The 23851-nt window shown below is 38.8% G+C and overlaps 1 protein-coding gene across 1 annotated transcript in view; it reads right to left on the bottom strand.

The window, feature by feature from the left end:
* Positions 1–23613, bottom strand: part of tm4sf5 (transmembrane 4 L six family member 5) — a 29110-nt gene extending 5497 nt beyond the window's left edge. Inside the window, exons 1-3 of the mRNA XM_039747189.1 lie at positions 23365–23613; positions 19014–19094; positions 1284–1420 (exon numbers count right to left, since the gene is read on the bottom strand). Coding sequence (XP_039603123.1) covers positions 1284–1420; positions 19014–19094; positions 23365–23535 — 389 coding nt within the window. The 5' untranslated portion in view covers positions 23536–23613. The remainder of the gene's footprint in view (positions 1–1283; positions 1421–19013; positions 19095–23364) is intronic.
* Between the last annotated feature and the right edge of the window lie 238 nt (positions 23614–23851).

Below are 23851 nucleotides of genomic sequence, written 5' to 3'. Positions count from 1 at the left end.
ACGTAATTAATCCGATCAAGCCACTTTCTTCCATTGCTCCATGGTTCAGTTGTTGGGACTTTCAGTGGTAGACAGGGGTTAGCATGGGTGCTCTCACTAATCTGTGGCTATGCTGCCCCATAAGCATCAAGCTACAATGCACTGTGTGTTCTGACACCTTTCTCTTATGACCAGCATTATGTTTTTTTCAGTAATTAGTGCTTCAGTAGCTCTTCTGCTTGATTGGACCAGATTGGATGGTCTTCACTCCCCACGTGCATCGACGAGTGTTGTATGCCCATGACTCTGTTGCCTTCTTTAGATCACTTTTGATAGGTACTAATCACTGCATACTGGGAACATCCCACAAGACCTGCCATTTTGGAAATGCTAAGCTCCAGCTGTCTAGCCATCACAATCTGGCCCTTGTCAAATTCACTCAGATCCTTATGCTTACTCATTTTTCCAACACATCACCTTCAAGAACTGACTGTTCACTTGCTGACTGATATTTCCCACCCCTTGACAGGTGCCATTGTCACGAGATAATTAATGTTCCTAACCTCACCTATAGGTGGTTTTACTGCTGTGTATATATGGCATAGACCATTACCTATGGTGACTTGCAATTTTAAACATACTTTAACGCCTGATGGTTCACTGAAGAATAAAGATGGTAATGGTGTTTGCAGGTGTTAGGACTCTGGGGAGCCAGTGGTTGAAATTTTCAAATTTAAGAGCCAGAATCCTTAGTAGATAGGGACTTACATCATTCTCTCAGTGGTTTTTGCTGGTGACCTGCTGCTGAAGAAATATTATCAAGAAAGGTTTGTGACCTATACTCGCTGTTTAAAAGCTGTGGGAGATGGTCAGCAGTTTTGAATATTGCAGGAGTGCTGGGTGACAAGGAAGAGCTTGCCTTTGATATGTATGCTATATATTTTAACAGTAAGAGCACAGGGATGTTAAGTGACTTGTTCAAGAACAAACAAAGATTATGAGGTAAGGACAGAACCAGCAACCTTATGGTTAACAGCAAGTTTCTTAGCTAGTAGGCCACACACACATCATATAAGATGATCTAAACTCCACTGAGCTACTGGAAGGTCACTATCCATATACCCACCTATAAATCTGTATATTTGGTTGAGGATCACAGGATGCAACATTAACATATTGCTCAAATTCAGTTTTTAGTATACCCCACTATAATGGCCACATGTAATGGGTTGGACCGCACCGCAATCATATGGGCCTCTTTACTGTGGACTCTCCAGTATTATAAACTGAGTGTATATTCTTACTTTCCAGAAAAGGGGTACTCCCATTTGTTTTCAGCAGTCTTGCATTTGGGGCCATCATTGAGTGCTGATGATGCCACAGACAGGCAGTACAAACCTCCCACCACACCAAAGGCAGAGGAGAACACAGAGTTCAGCATCTGAAAAGGACAGGAAAGAGGCAAAAGGATGAGTTGCATGTTGAACTGACACTTCAACACATTTGCTACCAGAAAAATGAGCTCCACTGGTCATTTTAAGATGTAACCTAATGAAACGTAACATTCTCAGTGCCACTGTTGTGCATTAAACTCAGCTTTTTTGGCTTGAAATGGGTAAAAAACCATTACAAATGTTCAGTGTGGATGACAATTTATAACAGTAAGTCCCAATGATTTCTAATTGTTGTGATATTTCACAAACGTTAGCAAATGCATAAACAATCTTAATCGTGTTATGGAACATACAGTAGTGATAATCAACTGGATTTAGGCCCCAATCATTTGGAGGATTTCTAAATACTTTGCTCTCCATTTGGAGTGCAGTCATTATGGCTTCTCAATTCACGCTTGCTTTTCAAAAGCATCATCAAGTGTTCTCATTATATTCATTTTTTCCAAAAAGATGAACCAATGATTCGATCATTTTGTTTAGACTCCGCTTTCAAGCTTAAAAATGTTAAGTTCCTGAATTTTCCTGTCACGTTTCTAAAATATGTAACTTAGGCTATTTGGTGGTCTGCATGATGGTGTGTGTACAGTAAATATGCCCTAGTGCTTCATCCAGCATTGGCTCCTCTCTTGTGCCTTATGCTGCTAGGACAGGCCCACCGTCCACAACCCTAAAGATTGGGTTAAGCATATTTAAAAAAATGAATGAATATATGAGGATTGAAACATAAAAAATAATACAGAAGAAAGGGTCCTACAGTGCTTGATCACATTAGAATGAAATATTTCCAAGCAGCTTCTCTCTACTGGATTTCAACTCATGATCAGGTCACCATATAATTTTAGGAAATTGTTCTTTATCATTTATTGCTAACAGTAGTTTCATCATCAGTCTTTAAAAATGTATAATACCATAAGAAATTCAATTGTTATATGAGGGACTTTCAAAAAGTTTCCGCGCTTTTATATTTTCGTTGGAAATGGTGAAGTTGGGAGGAGTAATAATTGGGTGTTAAAAAGTTGGTACAACGCTGGGAAAATTGCACTGTAAAAAAATGATGTAATTTGTTCTTGAAATTCTTAATTGGTACAGTTAATAAAAAGTGCGGAAACTTTTTGATCTCTCCTCGTTTTTACCAAAAAAGCAGCATGGTGGCTCAGTGATTAGCACTGCTGCCTCACAGAGTAGGCATGCTGGGTTCCTGCACTTGTGATCTGTGTAGGGCTTGAATGTTCCCCTTTTGTCTCTGTGGGTTTTTCTGTGACCACTCGCATAATTCTTCCTATGTCTCCAAAGATGTGCTTGTCAGGCTAACTGGCAATGTCCTGCTACTGTTGCTTTAAATCACAATTTGAATAAAGTTGTTTCAATTTTTACCATTTAAGATTTCTAAACCAGGTGTACAGTACAATAAAGAAAGCTGACTTGATGTACAGGTAAGTTCTGCATTAAACAGTCATAATGTGACATGAAAAAAGACTCAGCTTCTCGAGGGGCGCTGGTGTCCCTCTTTGCAGCCTGCTTCTGTGTTCTGGTTGAATGTCACATTTACCTTATGGGTGTCCCAATATGTTTAAACTATCAGCAACATCCACCATTTGGTTTTTAGTGATTGTCACTGTAAACTGAACTCTTTTTTATGTTATTGCTTTATATATACTCATATGTATGACTATCATAGAGCAAAGGATTTTTTCTAGTCTCCCTTAAAACATGTGAAGGTTTGCCCAGTTGATTTACCTTAAATTTCTCACTCTTTCACTGATTATAAAATGGTTTACTATTTTTTAGCTGTCTTTCTTATCTACCTCTATATAAGCTTAGGAATCTCTTTGTCTTGTCAGAGTGACTCAAGTAGAATGTGAAGCAGGCAGTGTATTGTAATGCTTAAGGCTTTGGACTTCAAACCCTGATTTTGGAGGCTCAAGTCCCATTACTAACACCGTGTGACCACAAGCAAGTCCTTTAAGCTGTGCTACATTTGGGGGAAGCAAAAGAAATGTAATCAAATGTTGTAAGCCATCTTGTTTTTTTAAGGGTGTCAGTTAAATAGTTATAAACATTGAGTGCCTCCTCCAGACAGAGTGGGGGCGTCCGTCCTGGTTAGGCAGGGGGCCTCGGGTACAGGGCTTCGAAGCCCAGCCCTGTAGGGACCCGTGGCCACCGCCAGGCGGCGCCCGGTGCCTAATATCCCCGGGAGCCCGGCACTTCCGCCACACCAGGAAGTGCCGGGGTGAAGACTTTGTGTGGCACCCGGAGAGCTGCCAGGAAGACAGCCGACACTTCCGCCACGCTGGGGCGTGGCTAAGGACGGAACACCTGGGGCTCATCCGGGAGCCTTATTTAAGGGGCCGCCTCCCTCCAGTCATTGGTGGAAGTCGGGAGGAAGCGGACTGAGCTGGAGAGCGAGGACAGGAGGCGGCCAGGAAGCAAGGCACAGAACTGTGGGCCCTGGACTTGGGGGAATCAGTGCTGGAGGCACTGGGGTTGTGAGTGCACGTGACTTTCATGATTATTGTACATAGTGTAAATAAACAGTGTGATGGGTGAGAAAATGTTGTCCGTCTGTCTGTGCCGGGGCCAACGTTCACAACATACTAAGAAATCCTTTGAATTGTAATAAATATACTGAACCCTTTGTAGAGTGATTTTGGGAAGTCAAGCATAATGACACCTTTTATTGGCTAACTAAAATGATTACAATATGAAAGCAACCTTCTTCAGGCAAGATGTAATAGAGAAACTGGAGTTCCCTGTGTTTATATACACACTCGAACAACTAACCTTTAAGTGAGACATTTTAAATGTAAATAATTAATGGACCTCTCCAGGATAAGATTCATTAAGCAAGAGAGGAGAACAATGTATAGTCAAGATCTTTGGATAAGATAACTGTCCAACAGAGTCTTTTGAAGTTTCTGATGAGTTTTGCAATACAATGTGGGTCTGTAGACATGTTGTCTCTGTCAGTCTGAGAGATGCAAACAATCCTCATATCTGGCCATAAAACTCTTGTCTCTATTAAAACCATGTTGTAATATGTTAAATTTTAGCATGAGTTTCACTTCCCATTCTTTTCTCTCTTGCTGTGTTTTGAAGTTGCCCATAAGCAATGTGACTTTAAAGTCCTTCTCACTGTGTCCATGTAATCTCCTACAGGAACATCTGTGTTGCCACGCTTAATGTGGAACCTGTGTAAGTTCATTCTTTAACGTAGAGGGCAGTGCTGAGACATTTCATACTGAGAGTTAGGTAGACAACATTACAGGGTGGTCCAGATCAAGTTATGCAGATCCAGATCATCTGGATGACTTTGATTTATGCAGGGACGATTCCAGTTCAGCGCAAAGACGATTTTTCATGTCGTTAGTTCGCTCACTTCTCGATGGTCCGGGATTTTTCTGCTGATTTTCGATGTAATAAACTTAATAAGTTATAGCGTAATGAAAATTGCATAATTAAATCTGGACCACCCTATAGATGATCTGCAGGAAAATGATCCCTTTATGCGATGTTCTAGTCAACAGTGTGGTGTAACTACACAATCTGTATCTTAAATGTATGGACACAGTTTACATCTTAGGCAGGGAGATGTGCCATCATCTGTTGGTTCACCCAGTGAGCTTCGGACAATTAGTTGCTACAGGTAGTGTGGATGTCTGTTTCCCAGGAGGAGAGGTTCTGGAATTGCATCTCTCAGCGTTTCATCATTATGTAGTATTGGCAAGTATGGAAAAACTCAGCAAAAACTTCAGAATACTCTTTTGGACAGTTATCTCATCCAAAGATCGTGCCTTTACATTGTTCTCCTCTCTTGCTAAACGAATCTTAGTCTGGAGTGGTCTGTTCATTTTTAACATCTATTGTAAGACGTCTCACTTAAAGTTTTTCCAATATTGTATCTGTCCTAGTGTCTACAGTATATAAACACAGGGAACTCCAGTCTCTTTATTACATCTTGCCTGAAGAAGGGGCCTGAGTTGCCTCGAAAGCTTGCATATTGTAATCATTTTAGTTAGCCAATAAAAGGTGTCATTTTGCTTGACTTCTCATTTCATTCATAATGGCTAACATAGTACAACACCCTACTACTAGAGTGATTTTGGAAACATTTTTTAAATTAAATCCACAACAGTCTCTTATGGATAATTTTTTTTAATTGATAATAATTGCCTTCAGTTTTTGTAACAGTGAGGTGTAGAAAAACAGGTTAAAAATGATCATCCACTCAAACTTCATGCTTTTGAGTTCCATTAAGTTGCCTGCACATTTTAAAACACATGTATTTTTATATTAGATGGGACATCCATTCATGTATACGTTGTGTAAAAAGAGTGAAACAATCTGTCTCTGAGATGACCCTGCTCACAAGAACAGAATGTGTGGTGAAGTGGCTAGCACATTGGACATTCACCAGACATCATGTCAGACAGGCGGCCATTCATCTGCACTTCATGCATACCATAACGTCCATCGTTGTCCTCACAGAGTTAGCATCCTTAATTTGCCTTTCTACTAGAAGACAAGATTAGGTGGTATTTAAAGCGGATGGAAACATTACAGTCTGGCATACATTTTAACACCCTCCATGTGTTTATTCAAAAATGAAGTAAAACAAAACTGCTTTCTGACCACCTATTGACCCAATGAAACATTTAAAAAGATCTAATAAAGATGAAAATATGAGAAATTGAGCACAGCAGTATTCCACTAATATGATCTGGCATTGGGCTTAAATATTAATAACATATGAGAAAAAATCTCATTCTCAAGAACATCAGTGGAAATCATGGGATGTGCATTCAAGAAGTAAGAAAAGAAGTGCCTCATCAGCCAAAGGGTTGTGGGAACCTGGAATACACTACCAATTCATATATTTGAAGAGGAGACACTCCTTAGCAAAATCACCTCTTACTAAAAGACTCTAGTCATTTAATAATTTACTCAAAACCCAATGCTTACCATAGCAGTCATTATAAACTGTTACTAATTTTCCACAATTCTGTTTGATGCTTCTTTCGCTGGGCAGTGTGGTGTAGCGGTTAAGGCTTTAGATCTCAAACACTGAGACTGTTGGTTCAAATCCCACTACTGACACTGTGTGGGCCTTAGCAAGGCACGTCACCTGCTTGTGTTCCTATTGAAAAACCAAAAGAAATGTAACCTGTTGCAAGTTGCCTTGGGTAAATGTGTCAGCCAAAGAAGTATATGTAAATCATCCTGTGGTGCCTCTGCCTTGTGGTTAAGTACATGGAGATTAACATCAGAGATTTGTGGATTCCATGGAGTTTAATTTCCATTTTATTATATTTCAGTTTTTACACTTAAGAATTCAGCTTAGTTTAGGATATTGTCAAATGTCCAAGAGGAATGGGTGGGCAGTTGACATAAGTCATCAGAACTGTGGCTCCAGTAACCAACCCTTTACCCTGAGAGGTATATTGTTCTGCAGCGTTTTGCTTTTTCTCGTCACTGTCATCAACTCAATATATCTCGATTACAATATTAATAGACTTTACATTGCAAAGTCTTGTTGGGGATCAGTTTTGGTGTTTAAATTAATATGCTTTATTGCTCAGGTACTATTATAATATAATATAATATAATATAATACAATATAATATAATATAATATAATATAATATAATATAATACGCTACTGTGACTGTCGGTTTGTCTGTCCAGGATTTTAAATCACCTGTGGCTCGCAAACCGTTTGAACTATTGACTTGAAATTTGGTACACATATACTATGTGATGTATGGCCGGCCAATACCCCCACGCCGCCAGGTGGAGCCCTCCCTGCAGTATGGAGGTGCCCCGAAGACCAGCAGGGCATTATGGACATCGGAGTCTTTATTCACAGCCCTGCTGGATGCCATGGGGGCCGCCAGGAGTCGCTGCAGGGAGGCCCAGAAACTATTTGCCTTACACCCAGGAAGTACGTCATAGTCACATGGACAAAGAGAACGATGTGCTTCCTGGGTGAAGAGAAAAGGATTTTTTATCTGACCCAGAAGCGTTCCAGGTCATATGGATAGAGAGTGTGAAACGCTTCCGGGTCGAGGAGTATAAAGGACTGTGGGAGATCCCGGACAGATGAGTTGGGAGGCAGGGTGGCTAAGCGTCTGGGAGTTTGGAGGATTGGATTATTGTGTATTTAATAATTGGAGTATTTGGGAGTGGAGGGTGCTTTGTGCACTTATTATTATAATAAATCAATTATTTGGACTTTTATCTGGTGTCTGACATGTGGTCTGAGGGTACAAGGGTGCGAGAAAACCCTAATCTGTCACAACTACATGACGTCTACTATCCACTTTCGGGGTGATGGTTGACCTCCAAGGCTATTCCTCTTTTCCTTTTATTTTATTGTAGATCAACACTCAGTATCAACTAGAAGGGCATCCATGCATACGGACGCCATTCTCATCCCTACCACTTTCACTGTCACTCCCCCTACCTCTTCATACCTTAAATCATTCTTGAGGCAGATTGAAGACTTAAGTGCCAGCTTAAGTGAAAAATTAAAGAAAACGTACTAAGTAATTGCAACACAAACACTGACTTAATCAGTTTTAATGCGAAAAGATGCAGACGAAAGAAGAGAAGCAGCGTGCCGTTAGGGTGGAGAAAAGAAGAGCTGCTCAGGAAGCAGCAAGCACATCAACCTCTGAGCAAACGAATGCTAAACGTACAGAGAAAGAGGATGAAAACCAGGAATGCTCAAGTGAAGTGTATTCACTGCACGTTATCGTTCAGTGCGCCTTTACTGGTACTATTATAATAATCATATAATGTTTACATCTTGCCTGAAGAAGGGGCCTGAGTTGCCTCGAAAGCTTGCATATTGTAATCTTTTAAGTTAGCCAATAAAAATTTAATTATTAATAAATGTAATGGCTTTGTGTCCATGCTTAGTGAATAGCAATATACATTAATTAACTGAACTAAAACAGCATTAGCAAGCAATTCACAAACCTCCTCTCAAATACCATAGGTCAGAAAGGAGCTTTGACATATGCAGTTATTTTGATATACTATCAGTCATCAGTAGTAGACGTCACTAAGGTTGATTCAACAGAGACTGTTTCCAGCTATCAAAGAGCAGTTCCAGTAGATAAAGAACTATTTATAGTGTTGCTGATAACAGAGCAGATCACTGGAGGAAAGGCCTTCAGTTTTTTTTGTGGATAAAGGGTCAAAGAATCAGGAAAGCTTTGAACAAGATTTGATCAGCAGAATCATTTGTTGGACATCAGCTGTTTGAAATCAACATGCACAATGACACAGATTCACTTTGAAATGCTTCAAATATCAGGCCAGATGATTCATAAGGCACAACAGTAGTGAAAGTCATGACAGGAGAACAGCTAAGAGAGATCAAGAGTGATACACTATTAAGATGTGGACAAATTTGTTGGTACCCCTCCACAAAAAAGAAGATCCCACAATTGTCTCTGAAATAACTGGTTTGAAGAGGGTCTTCTCCTGACTGTATGTTTGAATCCTTTCCATAGATGTTTGATGGGATTCAAATCAGGATACTTTAAAGGCCACTTCAGAATAGTCCAAAGTTTTGCTCTTAGCTGTTATTGGGTGCTTTTAGTTGTGTGTTTTGAGTCATTATCCTGTTGCAAGTCATGGATGACTTGCAACTGAGACAGAACTTTCTGACACTGAGCAGTACGTTTCACTTCAGAATTTCTTGATAGTCTTCACATTTCATTGTTGCCTGCACAGACTCAAGGGCACCCCATGACAGATGCAGCAAAACAGTTCCAAAACATAAGCAAGCCTCCTCCATGTTTCACAGTAGGTATGGTGTTCTTTTCTTTGAAAGCTTCATTTTTTTCATTCATGGACATAGAGCTCCAGTTTTGTCTCATCTGTCGAAAGGATATTCTCCTAGAATGTAGCATTGTAGCTTGTTGATGTGCATTTTAGTAAACAGTGCAGTCGTTTTGGATCTTCATCCATTGAGCCCACTGTCACTCAAAAGGCAACTGATGGTGACCAAACACTGAAGGACCTTGACCTTGGAGTTCAGCTTGTATCTCTATAGAAGTTGTCTTTGGCTTTTAGTTTGTCATTCTCACTATGATTTTGGCATTTTGTGTTCAATTTTCCTCTGGTGACTGCGCCCAGGGAAGTTGGCTACTGTTCCATGGATGATAAACTTTTAAATAGTACAGTGATCCCTCCTCGATAGCGGGGTTGCGTTCCAGAAAAACCGCAAAGTAAAAATCATATGTTCATATGGTTATTTTTATATATTTTAAGCCCTTATAAACTCTCCCACGCTCTTATAAACATTTCCCGCACAGTTATACAGCATAAACTCTTTGTATTCTCTTAGATATCGGGTAAGATTTGTTGAAATTATGTATGTAAACACACTGTTTATATACAGTAAAACCTAAATATTATTTTAAAGATATGGAGCGTCTCTGATATCACAAATGTTACATGTTATGTTATAGTCATTACGATAGACAGGCCACCAGCAATAAATACAAAATTGCATACAGTAAAATGTGTGTACAGTGACACTAAATGTACGTACATGTACTAAGAACTGTACGTAGAAAATTAATTATGGTTACTCACCAACAATGACACAACGACTTGTCTGATAACCACGAGTTTAATTTTACTGCACAACAAAGGAGAGCGTTACAGCCCTTCTAAAGGAGCCTCTTCAGGCGATTGTGTAGCACCGCTGTTGTTCTTCTTCCGGCAGTCTTCAATCCAAATCCCTAAAGCAGATTCCATCCAGACTACTGCCTTATTACGCCCACTTACAACTCGTTTTGCTCCTTGGTTAAATGACACTGCGGCTGTAAATCTTATATTCTTTTCCTCCTTTTTAAATAAAAAGAATCGTGGACTCATTGATGCTGCAATGGCATCCCACAGTGGTGTAGCTGTTCCCTTCCTTCAACACATCCAAAACTTTTACCTTTTTGGCAATCGTTAGCATCTTCCGTTGGCGCTTGGGCATGGCCCCTGAAGCAGTAGCAGAAGTAGATCATTTTGGAGACATAATGAAGGGCTTGACTATACACAAAGATAAACACAAAAGAGCACAAAAGTTAACTCTTTACACAGCGAAACACGTTGATGCTGAATGAGCGAGACAAGACTTCCTGGTTAACGTAGCGGAATCGAATTCGGCGCTCCGTTGTTAAGCCAATCAGCACACAGAAACTTAACTGCGTGCTCTGATTGGGTAGCTTCTCAGCCATCCGCCAATAGTGCCCCTTGTATGAAATCAACCGGACAAACCAACTGAGGAAGCATGTACAGGAAGTAAAAAGGCCCATTGTCCGCAGAAACCCGAGAAGCAGCGAAAAATCTGCATTATATATTTAGATATGCTTACATATAAAATCTGTGATACAGTCGAAGCGCGATGTATCGAGGGATTACTGTATTTGCAACTGTTGTCCCAGAAACATCAAGCTGCATGGAGATGAGATGGTCTTCTAGCCATTGCCTTTGGCATGCTTGTCTATTATTTTCTTTCTGATCTCCTCAGACAGCTTTCCCCTTGGCTTTCTCTGCTCCATGTTCAGTGTGGAAAACACGATGATACCAAACAGCAGAGTGATGACGTTTTTCCATTTAAACAGGCTGAATGACTGGGATTGTGGACATGTGTGATACTAATAAAAGAAAACAGCTAGTTTGAAAAATCACTCTAATCCAGTTATTTATGATCTTTTCTAGGGGTACCAAGAAACGTGTCCATGCCATTTTAGAATACCTTTGTAGAATGTTGATCTCTTTTCACACTTGCTTTGCTTTCCTCGATGACATATCAAAGGTATGCAGATATACATGGGACAATCACTTTTTATGTAATCACTTTCCAGAAGTCATAGAACACTTATTCAATCAGCTGTAAGAATACTAACAGATTAGTTTACATCTGCAATTTGGATTGGATTTCACCATTGAACATGTGATGTGATAATGGTGGAGAGTCGCACTTAACATTTCAAGGGGTTTCTTCTAAAGATAGAATTATATTTACAAGCACTGAGAAACAGTGATGAGTGAAACAGCTGAGTTTTGCTTTGCATGCGGTTTCAAAATATTGGCCGTAGAATTTGTTTTACATGTGATTTTTGCTCTGTGTACACCTGAGTTTACTATAAATACTAAACAAAATTCAAATACTGGCAACTGTTATAATGGGACAGATAGGGAATGATTGGTTCTGTACCCGGCCAAGAAGCCTGTGCAATGGATGGATGGAAGGAAGCAGCCTCCCAGGGTCATGTGCTCCCCCAATACCATAGGTGGCAGCATCTGTCTGGTGGATCTCCCATGTGCACACCCGCACGGGCCTATAGGAGTTGTATTTCCAATGGGAGGCCCTGCTCGGTTTCTTGGTAGCCATCAGAGGAAGCTACAGGGAAAAGGATTTCTTGTTTTAAGGAGGTTCCACCTAACCTGAAAGTACTTCTTTGTGACAGAATGGGTCCAGCATAAAAGAAGCCGCACCAGCACACCCAAAGAGAGGAGAAGGACAACGCTTGCCTGGGAAGGAGTGGAGGAGAAAAAGAAGAAAAGAACTGTTTGTGCTTGTAGAAAAGAAGATTATAAAAACCTGTGATAAGGTATTTTGTTAAAAACATCAATAAGTATTTGAACCCCAGACTCTGAAGTTGTGTCTGGGGTTTGGGGCTCTAAGAAACACAATATTCATGTCTGAATAAGATTGCATTTAATATGGATACATAATTATTAGAGAAAAATGAAAAAGCAGAAATCTGGATATGTACAAATAACACCCAATGGATTGTGAAGTAGCTTGAAGAAACAGGAAAAACAGATTATCAGGAAACGCAGTTCCAAAGATTATGTATTATTCTGTTTGAACTCTTATCCTTTCAAGCATAATCTCAATGTGTATGAAGTGTGTCATAGTCTTCCAAATCTGTCACGGATTAATTACGTAATTTTACTTGCAATTTTTTGGTCACAGATTCACAAGCTTTTCAAAGAATGCACTTCACAGTCTGGAATTTCTTCACCGCAATTCCAACGGCAAATACATGTCAGGAAGTAAAAAGGGTTTCCAAACCAAGATTGACAAAGTCCTTGAGGTTACAGATTGAGAATCACACTGGCACTAGGAGAAGAGGTCCTTCATATACTAGTACAGAATCTCTGTGGGTGCCCCAAGTGGCTGAGAATGGATGGAAGACACTAATATATATGGTATATATATGGACAGAAAACAGTGAGGCCATGTAGGAAACTCCAAAGGTGGCAATACCTCATAGCTGCTAGAGGGCATAGAGTCGCAAAATCAAAAGGTATGGGACTGTGCTGTCACTCAGAGAATGCAATCAGCAGCCACCTACCTAGGAGAGCTTTCTCTTAAAGGCCAACTGAAGATCAGGAGCTGTGAAACACCAGCCACTGCTGGTGCTCCTGAAGCTAACAGAGTCACCCTGGCCCAAAGAAAGACCCCAGGATGGAGCATAGAGCAGCCCTTTAGCTAGTTAGCTAGCTCAAGTGTAGAGTTAAGAGGATTATGGAAAAGTACTGGTGAGGGCAGAAGAAGCCAGTGTCTGAGTTAAAGAGGAATGGGAGTTGAAAATGGTAGTGCTTTAGAGTGGTACTTCTGAAGAAAGTGGTAGAGCCTCCCCATGGGAGAGACAGCATTTCAAGACCTGAGAGGGGGCAATCATTTTTTGTTTTCATTTTATTTATTTGTGCTTTGAGTTATCTCTTTTCTTCATCTTTCTATGCGACTGTCTAATAATGACATCAGTTTTAATCCTTTTCCCCTCCTTAGTGTTGCTCTGGACATGCAAGTTTTGCTTAGCTTTGTTTAGTAACATAATAAAGATGCAAAAGCAAAATTATGGAAAAGCAGTATGAAGTAACAGAGAAACAACAAAGCCTGCTCAGGTCCATGTGATTGGACTCCCTCACTAATTCAAATTCTCAATCAAATCAAATGTGGTGGATCATTGAGAACCACTAACACTAAGACAAGGCATATTAAGACCTCAAATGCTTTAAACCTAGTGTTGGCATGTCTATTTTTGTTCTTTCTAGTTTACATAATGCACATCCGCTTGTCATTGTCATTTAAGAAACATTTTGTTTTGCACCATCTATTTTTTTGGCCACAGCCATGCTGCTTTTGGTTACCATAAGACCACGTGAGACTTCATTGCTGATGGTGGCATACAGCTCTCACTAAAAACAGTATAAATCTTTGGCAGTGTTCACAAGAAATAGAAAATGTCTTTTACAGAGCCTCAGATTCTTGTTAACTATAATTTTTGTTTAACATTTTGGTTTCTTGGCTGGTATTAAGTGGTATTTGGCTAAAGAAACTGTAGTATTTTAAAGTTTTATACAAATAATTTTATTTTATTATTAGTTTTCAGGTCAATAATTTCATTTTTATGGTTTGTTTTTTAAATTTCACTTATTTTTGCAAAGTTTGAATCTATTAACATCTTGTTTTTTTCTTTACATGATATTCTAAGTTGCCTAATATGACCACGGAAGTTGCATCAGTTACTTCATCGGCTGTGACCATACAAACACAACAGTGGCTGATGTACACATTAGGCCTCAGTGTAAACTCTTTGAAAAAACCCTCATGGCTGTTACTTGTTAGTAAGTTTTTTCACAAGAAGATCTTAGTGATAGGTCTTTTGAACGTCATTTTCTACACAGTTACAACTTCTGCCTGTTTTTTGACTTCTTGTTTGCTAGCATTTTCTTTTCCAAGTTAATCATTGTTCTCATAATATTTCCCAGAGACTATGTGTCTCATAATATACCGAGAGATCTTGAGCGACAAAGAAATTATTAACGTAGGAGAAAAGACTTAACTGTATCCATGATGGACAACCTGCTGTAAAAGAACAAATAAATACACTTGCGGCTTCTGTGCAGCACACATTGCTGTTACTTGAATGGACATGTAACCTACACACTAATAAGCATCCCTGTATTTTTAATCTGAATATGTTTTGAAAGGAGCCTGCATGCATATTTAATATTCCCGACAAAACTTGTGTGACATATAATTCCCTTTTAAAATTAAAACAGAAAAACAAGTTTATTGGGGGATATATTATATCCTTTTTTAGTGTTAGACTCTGGCTGAGATAATGCTGCAATGGTTACTGGATGAAGAAATGATTTAAATATGACTTTGAAGAAGCACTAGGTGCGAGGAAATAAACTGGGGATAACAGGGAAATAAAACGTTTATGTTATCCTTAGTAAAAAAAACTTGGTAGAATGGAAGAACAAGAATAAGCATGCAGGAGCATCATCACATTTACTTATTTGTCTGATGCCTTTATGCAAGGTGACTTACAACATTTATGATACAATCGGTTACATTTCTTTTTGGTTTTCCAATTGGACCACAGGCAGTTGAAGTGACCTGCTCAGGGTCACACAGTGTCAGTAGCGAGATTTGAACACACAACCTGGTCGCAGGAAGACTTCTGGATTATGCTTTTATTTTGGAAAATCAGGGTATGTTGTTGCTAACTGTTTGAAACTTCAAAGAAACTGAAGAGCACACCTCATATTAGGGTTAATGTAATGGGCACTTATAATTAAACCCATCTGAAGAATAATTTGTTTTATCCTACTTTGTAAAATAATATCAAGACAGAAATCTTCATTGACTTCACTGTTACAGAGAAGAACTTAATTAATCTTGATTACTTAACCAAGATTGGTCTTGAGATTGGGAGTCATCATGAATTTACAGCACAAAAGAGTTTTAGATTCTCGAGCTAGAGGTTCCAGAGTGGACCATCTAGGAGACCATCCAGGAAAATCTTGAGTTGCTGCCAGTGCAGTGATAGGGACACTGTGCTGTAAATCTGTGCCATCCTTCGGTGAGACATAAAACCAAGGTCCTGAATCCCTGTGGTCATTAAAGATCCCTGGGCATCCTTTGTAAAGAGCATAGTGTGTTCTGTTGTCCTGGTTAAATTGCCCTCCATGACCCAGTTATTCTGGCTCCCTAATCATCCCTTGTCTCTAATTGGATATATATCTCTCTTAACCTTATGACCATCTATTATTATTATTAATATTATTACCATATATACTGCTGCTGGATTATGTGAATTTCCCCTTGGGATTAATAAAGTATCTATCTATCTATCTATCTATCTATCTATCTATCTATCTATCTATCTATACTCGTGGATAAGTTCTCCCACAGATAAGTCGGGATTTGATTTTACCATATAATTTCTGATATTTTATAATGTCCGTCGTATGAGTCGAATGTAGAATATTCACGTTATTGGCTCAAGAGATTATGATATGCTAACGTCCACATTGCCTTTTTTCTATGTGGGTGCAGCAATGTGCTGTATCAGCATATGCTGCTAACCTCTCTCTCTCTCTCTCTATTGTGCCTACATGACAACACGATAATACCCAAATTATTCTGAAGCGACGTTTGCACTGTTTTGTGTTTTTTTGTATCTCACACCCTCATACATCTTTATTGTAAGAGCTTCCCTTATTTACGATGGAGCGTTCGAGCAGATATAAATATGAAGCTGGTTTTAAATAAAAACATCGTTAAAACAGCAAAAGAAATTGGTAACTGCACTGCTGCAACAAAATTCGATGCGTCTGCTAAACTGATGCGGGATCAGAGGAGACTAGAAAATGTAAAAAAAAAAATGTAAGGGTCACATTTTTGAATCGGCGTATAAGTGGGGGTCTGAATTAATGATCAATTTTTCAGGTTTCAAACCCAACTTATAAGTGAGTATATACATTATTATTATTATTATTATTATTATTTATAATCTAGTTCAGTGGCTGAGTTATAGTCCAGAGGAACAGTCTTGGGTTCCAGCTCAGGATGTATATGTTCCGCACCTCCTTGCTTCTTTTGATAAGCATTTTCCCTTTAAACCAGATGGTTGCTCCTGGAGTTTGTGCCTTGGGAGGAGGGTTGTGTAGTATTTGAAGTGTTTTATATACAGATTTTTTATTCTATGAGTAGTTTTATCAGTCAAGGATTCAGTTTTTATGATTTGTTAGTTTTTACGGTTTTTTGGTTTTAAAATGCATTTTTGCAAACTTCTTGTTTTTTTTTTTATTTATGCAACATTCTGATTAGCAACATTCTGTATGATTGTGGCCATCTCATTAGTTAAGTCTCTGCATGTGACCATATAAACACAGTGGCAGTCTCTGTACATGTTATTCCTCAGTGAATATTCTTTGAAAAAACTCTTGAGACTCTTAGTATTTGATAGCTTTCTTTGCAAATAGGCCTTAGTGTTAGGTCTTTAGAATTCCGTGTTGATTGTTGGCCTTCACAGTTAGGACTTCTGCCTGTTTCACGACTTTGTGTTTGCTCATGCTTTCACCTCATTGTCAATTCCTATTCTGAAAATAATCCCCTAAGACTGCATGTCTCTTGACAAGATGTTTGTCAGTTTTAACCTCAGGTGTTTTCCAAAGATTAAAAACTGTGTACATTTGAGAGGGCTGTAAAAGATGATCATCATGTAGAGGAGGAACAGATAAACACTTCTCTGCCTTGAAGAAACAGGTTTGACTGTTTGATGGACAATTAGCCTAATAGGTATATTGAAAATAATTAGTATTTACTGGGGCACAAATCAGGCATATGAAGAAGACAGAGAGAAAGAGGTTAGGAGCACGCACTGATACAGTGCATTGCCGCACCCAGCACACAACAAACCAACTCAGGATCCAGATTATTACCATCAGCACCACACTAGTTCAGATGGTACAGAAGTGTATTAGAAAAAAAAAATACGGACACAGTGAAGAAAAAAAAATCTAAATGTCGAGATTAAAGTCGACCTTATTCTCGACATTTCCACTTTATTCTCGACATTTATATTGAGATTAAAGTCGACATGTTGACTTTATTCTCGACATTTCCACTTTATTCTCGACATTTATGTCGAGATTAAAGTCGACATTTACACTTTATTCTAATAGTTTATTTTGTCAGTAGAAGATGGAGTGGAACAGTGTGAGTTTTTTTTTTATGGTGGCCGGAGTGCCAATTCTGCCACCAACCCCCAAGTTTTTCCCTGTAAATTGGAGGACCTGCTCAGATGCAGATTAACGTCATACCCAGGACAGAGCAATTGCAGGCTAAGGGCCTTGCTCAAAGGGCCCAACAGAGTAGAGTCACTTCTGGTGTGATTTGAACCAGCAACCTTCCGATTGCCAGTGCAGATCCCTAGCCTCAGAGCCACCACTCCACCCATATAAAGAAGTATAACAATATTTTATTACCACTGGAGAACAAGCTTGTTTACATTCATCAGTTGTGTCAATGTCCAGATCTTTATAGCTGGTATATTCGCTGCCCATTAATAAAATTTAAGGCAGTGCCATGCCACCTTCTGCTTTAAGAACTTGTTGAGTTGCCTTTTGAATGAGCGAATGTCTTGATTTCCAGATAAATAAGGTTATAATTGAGTCTAATGTCTTAAAGGAATTTGATTTATAAATGTATATAGGGATGCTCTGAAGTAGAAAAAGAAGCTTGGGAAGGCTGTTCATCTTGACAGTACTGATAATGTGAGATGGGGCGTAGACCATTTGTTTACAGCTTGTTACAGTTTTTTCCATGTTCATAGCAAAATTATGTTGAAAAAGAAAATTGTGTTTACTTGTGATTTTACTTCATGATATTTAAATTTTTCTAGTAAAATAAACAGACACATATCCAATCTAGTATGGCGTGCTAGAGAGTACACAGGAAAAAGCACACTTTTATTCAAGATTGTTTATGTGTTTATCTTTAGTTACACAATAAATATAAGTTGTGTTTTTTGCCAGCAGGGACAGATACCAATTAAGACTGGTGTTTCCATAAATGCCACTTACACCCCAATTGACCCATCACTTACAGCAATGCCAGGATCCTGATATGCATGTTTTTGTCAGCACAGTAAATAAAGATTGCCAGGGGTATAATCCATATTTTTACAGCTATAGCAAAGACTAGCAAGAAAACCTGCAATTAAACCTAACAATGCAAAAGAATTAGAATTCAAAAATTAAACAAAAAAATCCCATCAGCACATATAAGGCATCCCGACACGTACAGTATGATCTCAGGTAATGAGGTGTTGTGTCCGTGGCACTGGTCTGTAAACTAAATGACTGTTGGGTCTGATTGACTGTGTGACTCTGAACAAGTCAATTAACCCGCCTGTTCTCCATATTCAAACATGTTAATTGTACTGTATTTTGGGCAATTCCTTGGGGAATTGTATCTACTGAATATACAATAACAGCTTCCTCATAGTAGAATAGTTTAATTGGAAATGTATTTAATAATTAAAGTCAAGAACCAACCCCTGATTTGTTATTGGCCAGAATGAAAAGAGGACCACATCATGATCATGATTGGGGGCTATGATCTTCAAGAAAGCTTGCTAGAAGGTGTAATGTGGGTGCTATAATAGGCGCTATGGTCGGCAAGATATAAAGAGGCAGAGCTGTTTGATAGTTCAGTTTTGTTTTTCACAATTATTATCCATTGATATTTGCCACCTACCCGGCATCGATTTCCACAACATCCTGCTCCACAGCAACCTTTGCCACCAGCTCTAATGGCCGAACAGCCTGGACACAGGATCTAGAAGCAATAGAAATATTAGACATTAAACATTAGAGCAATGGCAGGCAACTTTGAGGAATAATTTTCTGTTGGGAACCAACCCCCCTGCCATCTTGTGCTCCATTTGTAAAGTTCTAGAGAGAGTTTACATTTTCAAGGGTCCTAAAGAGTCTTACTAGGTGTTGGTGTTTATCCCCTTTGATCTCTCAGTAGATTTTATAGGTTCTTGTTAACTGTGATGTTTGCATGGTTACTGCACGTTTATTGTTTCCACCCAGATATTTATGAATTAAAAAAGTAAATTGTTTCCCTAATACTAGTTGTTTCCCACCTTGGGCTATTAATAATTTCTTGTACAAAAATGATGATTATCAAAACTTACAGTAAATTAGCTTGCTAGGCATAAGGAGTAGACTGTTAAAAGGTGTTATCAAACCTGTACAAAGTTATGGCACCAATGTATGGGTTCCAGTTCTCTGAAAGCATTTCAAAACTGCAACCACAGTCCTACACTAGCCCTGTGTACAATTAATTGCTATCACAACCTCCATAAGTTGCTAAACAAATTAACAAGAACATCTTGAGACTCTACAGCGCCCTTTGTCTTCTAAAGTGTCCCCCACCAATTTAGAACTAAACAATAGCTGATGGTCTGGAACACACGCATTTCATGTCTGTTCCGCTACAGTAATCTGTGTCAACACAGAGAAACTTTTTTATATTCTAGTAGTAGATGACAAAATGTAGGCATAAACTATATAATGTATGAAGCCTGAAGTCCAAATAGCAAAGAAACATTTTCACAAGAATAACACAATTGCACTTTTATTCAAACATATAACTGCAGAAAGAAAAATATTGATTTCCCTTTTGAGAAGTAAACTGCTCTTAGTCTTACTGTTTTAGATTTGATTTCATCAATTTATGATCCTCAGTCGCGTTCAGCATACACCGTCACTTGCTTTTCCATGCTTTTTCTTTTGCACCCAGGACATGCAGAAGAAAGAATGGTAAAGACCAACTTCGGCGCTATACCGTTCAAACACAGGAACATCAAGTGCACTTTTTCCATGTACACACTTCTCTCTATGCTGTGGTTTCTATTACACACCTGAAAGAAAGAGACAATACATATGAACATATCCAGCATACAGCAACATGCGGGGACTGGCAGGAACACTCAATAAAACCCAACATCGTAATACAGCACAGAGCTATAGCGCGTCTGTATTCTGTTTCTTTTGTACTCCAGGGCACGCAGAGGAGAGAATAGTAAAGAGCAGTAAGTTCGGCGCTATATGCAATCATCAGACACTCCCCATCTGCCCGTTGTTTTGTTATACTTTTCAATACTTTTATACTGCTCAAACGGGCATGCTCAAAAATACACGTGTAATCAGACAACTGAGCCATTAACACTGTGCTCCAAGCCAAACCAACATAACTTGCGGTGAGATACGAAGAAGGCAGCTTCGCCAGCGCGTTTGTGTGTCAGAACCGGGGGCGTTAGTATGCATCGTGGTACACTTTTACAAAGATCATAAATTGGAAAGCCTGAGCATTTTTGACACAGTGAAATATCAATTAATTGCTATCACAACCTCCATATACTCCGAAAACATCTGTAACAGGGCTAAACAAATTAAAGATCAGATACTGAAAAGGCACAGGCCCTGTGACATAACCATAAGAGGAGATGGAAATTTATAGATAGACCCTGACCTCCAGAGACTGACAAGTATGCTTTGGAGATGGGAAGAAGAGCCTGCTTTGTCTTGATCTAATTATAATTCTTTACATTTATATAGGGCTTTTCTTACTATTCAAGGCGCTTTACACAGTGAGTGGGGAGCCACTTCAACCATTAGAAATGTGTAGCATCCATTTTGCACCAGTATGCTCACCACACATTAGGTATTAGCTGCTGAAGGTGTAAGATAGACAGTTAGCCAATTAGAGACAGGGAATGTTTAGGAGGTCAGAATGACTAGGCCATGGTGGGCAATTTAGCCAGGTATCGAGATACACCCTAATCTTTACGAAGGATGCCCTGGGATCTTTATTGACTACAGAGAGTCAAGACCTTGATTTTACATCTCATCCAAAGGACAACAACAATTTCACAGCACAGTGTCCCTGTCATTTCACTTGGTCATTGAGAGCCACACGAAGACCACAGGCTAAGAAACATCTTGCTGGCCTCGCCAACACCTCTTCCAGTAGCAACCTAAGTTTTTCGTAGTTGGTCTGCCATCCAAGTACTGGCTGGAACCGAACATACTTAGCTTCAGGTGGATGATAGTTCTGAAATACATGTAGTATGGTTGGATACACTAAATAAACAAAATGCTAGGAGGTCTGCCTCCCCAGGTTTATCAGCAAAATGCTCAACTTCCTCGGTTTAGCCTAGAGGCTCAGCTCAGAGTACTGGTGACCCAGACACAATGGCAGTGCCACCGCATCATGACCACCACAAACACAGCCACATCAGTGGTGCATCTATGTAAGTACTGTAACATAACGTAAATTACAGCTACCCAAAGCATAATGTAATGTTTAAAACTATTTACTGTAAATGCTATTTATTTTACATTTATATGATTCTTGTTTCTTTATTTATTATGCTTTAATAGGTGTACTAAAATTTTGCTGTATCAACATAACTTAAATTAAAGTCTTTCAGCTACTCATGGACACCTAGTAGAAACTAAAGAGAAGTGCATTCAAGGAGGAAGCTAGGAAATCTTTCATGCCTATCAGCGTATATATCATCCTGAAATCTGTTTATGATCCAACTCAGCGTTGCAGGGACATAGCTGATTCTAACAGTATTGAGTGCAAAGCAGGAGGGGCATCAGTCCAATGGAGGGCACACCCACACTCACATGGTGTTCATTTAAATGAATTCACATTCTCAGACCTGCTTAATCCAATACAGGGACGTGGGAAGACATAGCCTACCCAGACTACAATGGGTGAAAGGTAGGAACTAGCCCTGGACAGTTCGCCAGTAAGAGAAACACCAATTAACCTAACCAGTACATCTTTGAATTGGTGAAAAGGAACCACACATAGGCATATGCAGAACAAGTAAACTCTAAAAAGAACAAGACCAGATATGGGATTCGAAAACAGGACACAGGCAGCACCACTCACTGCAACATCATGCCATGCTGCTCTGCATATAAAGGTGTTTAAAAATGAAAATGCTATGGGGATATAATACAGAAGTCTGCAGTGGTCATACAGTATACAACATTAAACTAAAGTGAGAGTAAAATGTCAGTATCAGTTAATATCAGTTACAAAAGATAGTGTGTTTCATGCAAAAAATATTTCTTAATAACAGGAATTTCATATTAGTCAAAGCTTTTTATAGTTAGTTATGCAAGAGAGTCAGTTGATTCTTGATAAATATTACCAGACATTTTCAATCAGAAGAGAAGTTCCAGATCTGTCTCCCTCCTCATCTTTATTTTCTTCTCAAGTCAACAAACACCAGATTTCTGTTTGCTCTTAGTTGTCTAATTATTAACAATATTTATTGAGCTGAGTTAAACTGTTACTAGGCACAGCTGGTACTGTAACAAAGCTTTAAGAAGATGACTTTTTACAAAGAGATAACAGAAACGCTAACCTCTTCCTGGTCAGTGTGTTCTTGCCTGAAAAAAAATACTGTATATATTTATATTTATTTATTTATTTTTTTCCTATACATGTAAAGGACATGAAATAATGGAATTATTATGCTTTTTGCTTAGTTAGCTATATAATAACTCTGTTCATGTTCAGTCTTTCATTTTCTAGTTTTAATATTCAATTTATTGTTATGTAGTGGTATTGTTAGAGGGAGGCTCATAGGGTGTTATTAAGTTCATACATATAAAATAGTAAGAGAAAAATACAGCATACTGTTTTAACACTGGTCCTTATGTATACCGTGAGTGTATATAGGTGTGTGTCTGTGTGTATATACTGTATAGATACGGTATACTGTATATACTCTATATGTACTCTCTCTCTCTCTCTCTTTCTCTCTCGTGTATATATAATTATTAGTATATTTAATTTTGATTAAGAATTCTAGTATAATTTTTCATCAATAGTAAAGAAACAAACAGATATTCAACTAAAAGAAGCTATGGCCAGTCTCCGCGTGTGTAACATATAATCAGGCACAGTGATGTCAGGTCAGCAAATCGTTTTTAGACCATTCATTTCACCTACACACTTAACAATCAATGTGAACAATGATTGAAATAAGCAAACAAAATAGACAAGTACTTACAAATAAACCACCTCCGATGATTCCCCCCATGAGCCAGGCTTGTATTGTTATGTGGTCAGAGGGCAGCTTTTTTCCATCTGGAAATAATAAAAGCAGGTTGGATATTATACATGCAAAGCTCATTGGGATCAAAGTGAGCCCTATTAGACGAGCACACTTTCCAGTACACATCTTTGACAAGAGCAGCTGCAAACAAGAAGACAGAAGCGTGAGAAGTGGTTACTCTGAATCAGCGGCAAACTGTTATCTAAGTCTGATGTGCCAATGCCCTTTGTTACCAGGTAATAATGTTTGCACCCACTAGAGCTAGAGACACAAATTGAAGAACTGAAAAGGAAAGAGGATATGTCATAAGGTGCTCATTCTTTGACAATGCACGCACCTCTGGAGTTAGTAGAAAGTCCACACTCATCTGTTTATAATGATGATGATGAGGAGTAATACAGGTTATCATAAAAGCCAAACATGCATGAATCTTAATTGTTTT

The sequence above is a fragment of the Polypterus senegalus genome, chromosome 3, assembly GCF_016835505.1.
Source record: "Polypterus senegalus isolate Bchr_013 chromosome 3, ASM1683550v1, whole genome shotgun sequence".
Lineage (NCBI taxonomy): Eukaryota > Metazoa > Chordata > Cladistia > Polypteriformes > Polypteridae > Polypterus > Polypterus senegalus.
This window is presented reverse-complemented; position numbering and strand designations above follow the sequence as displayed.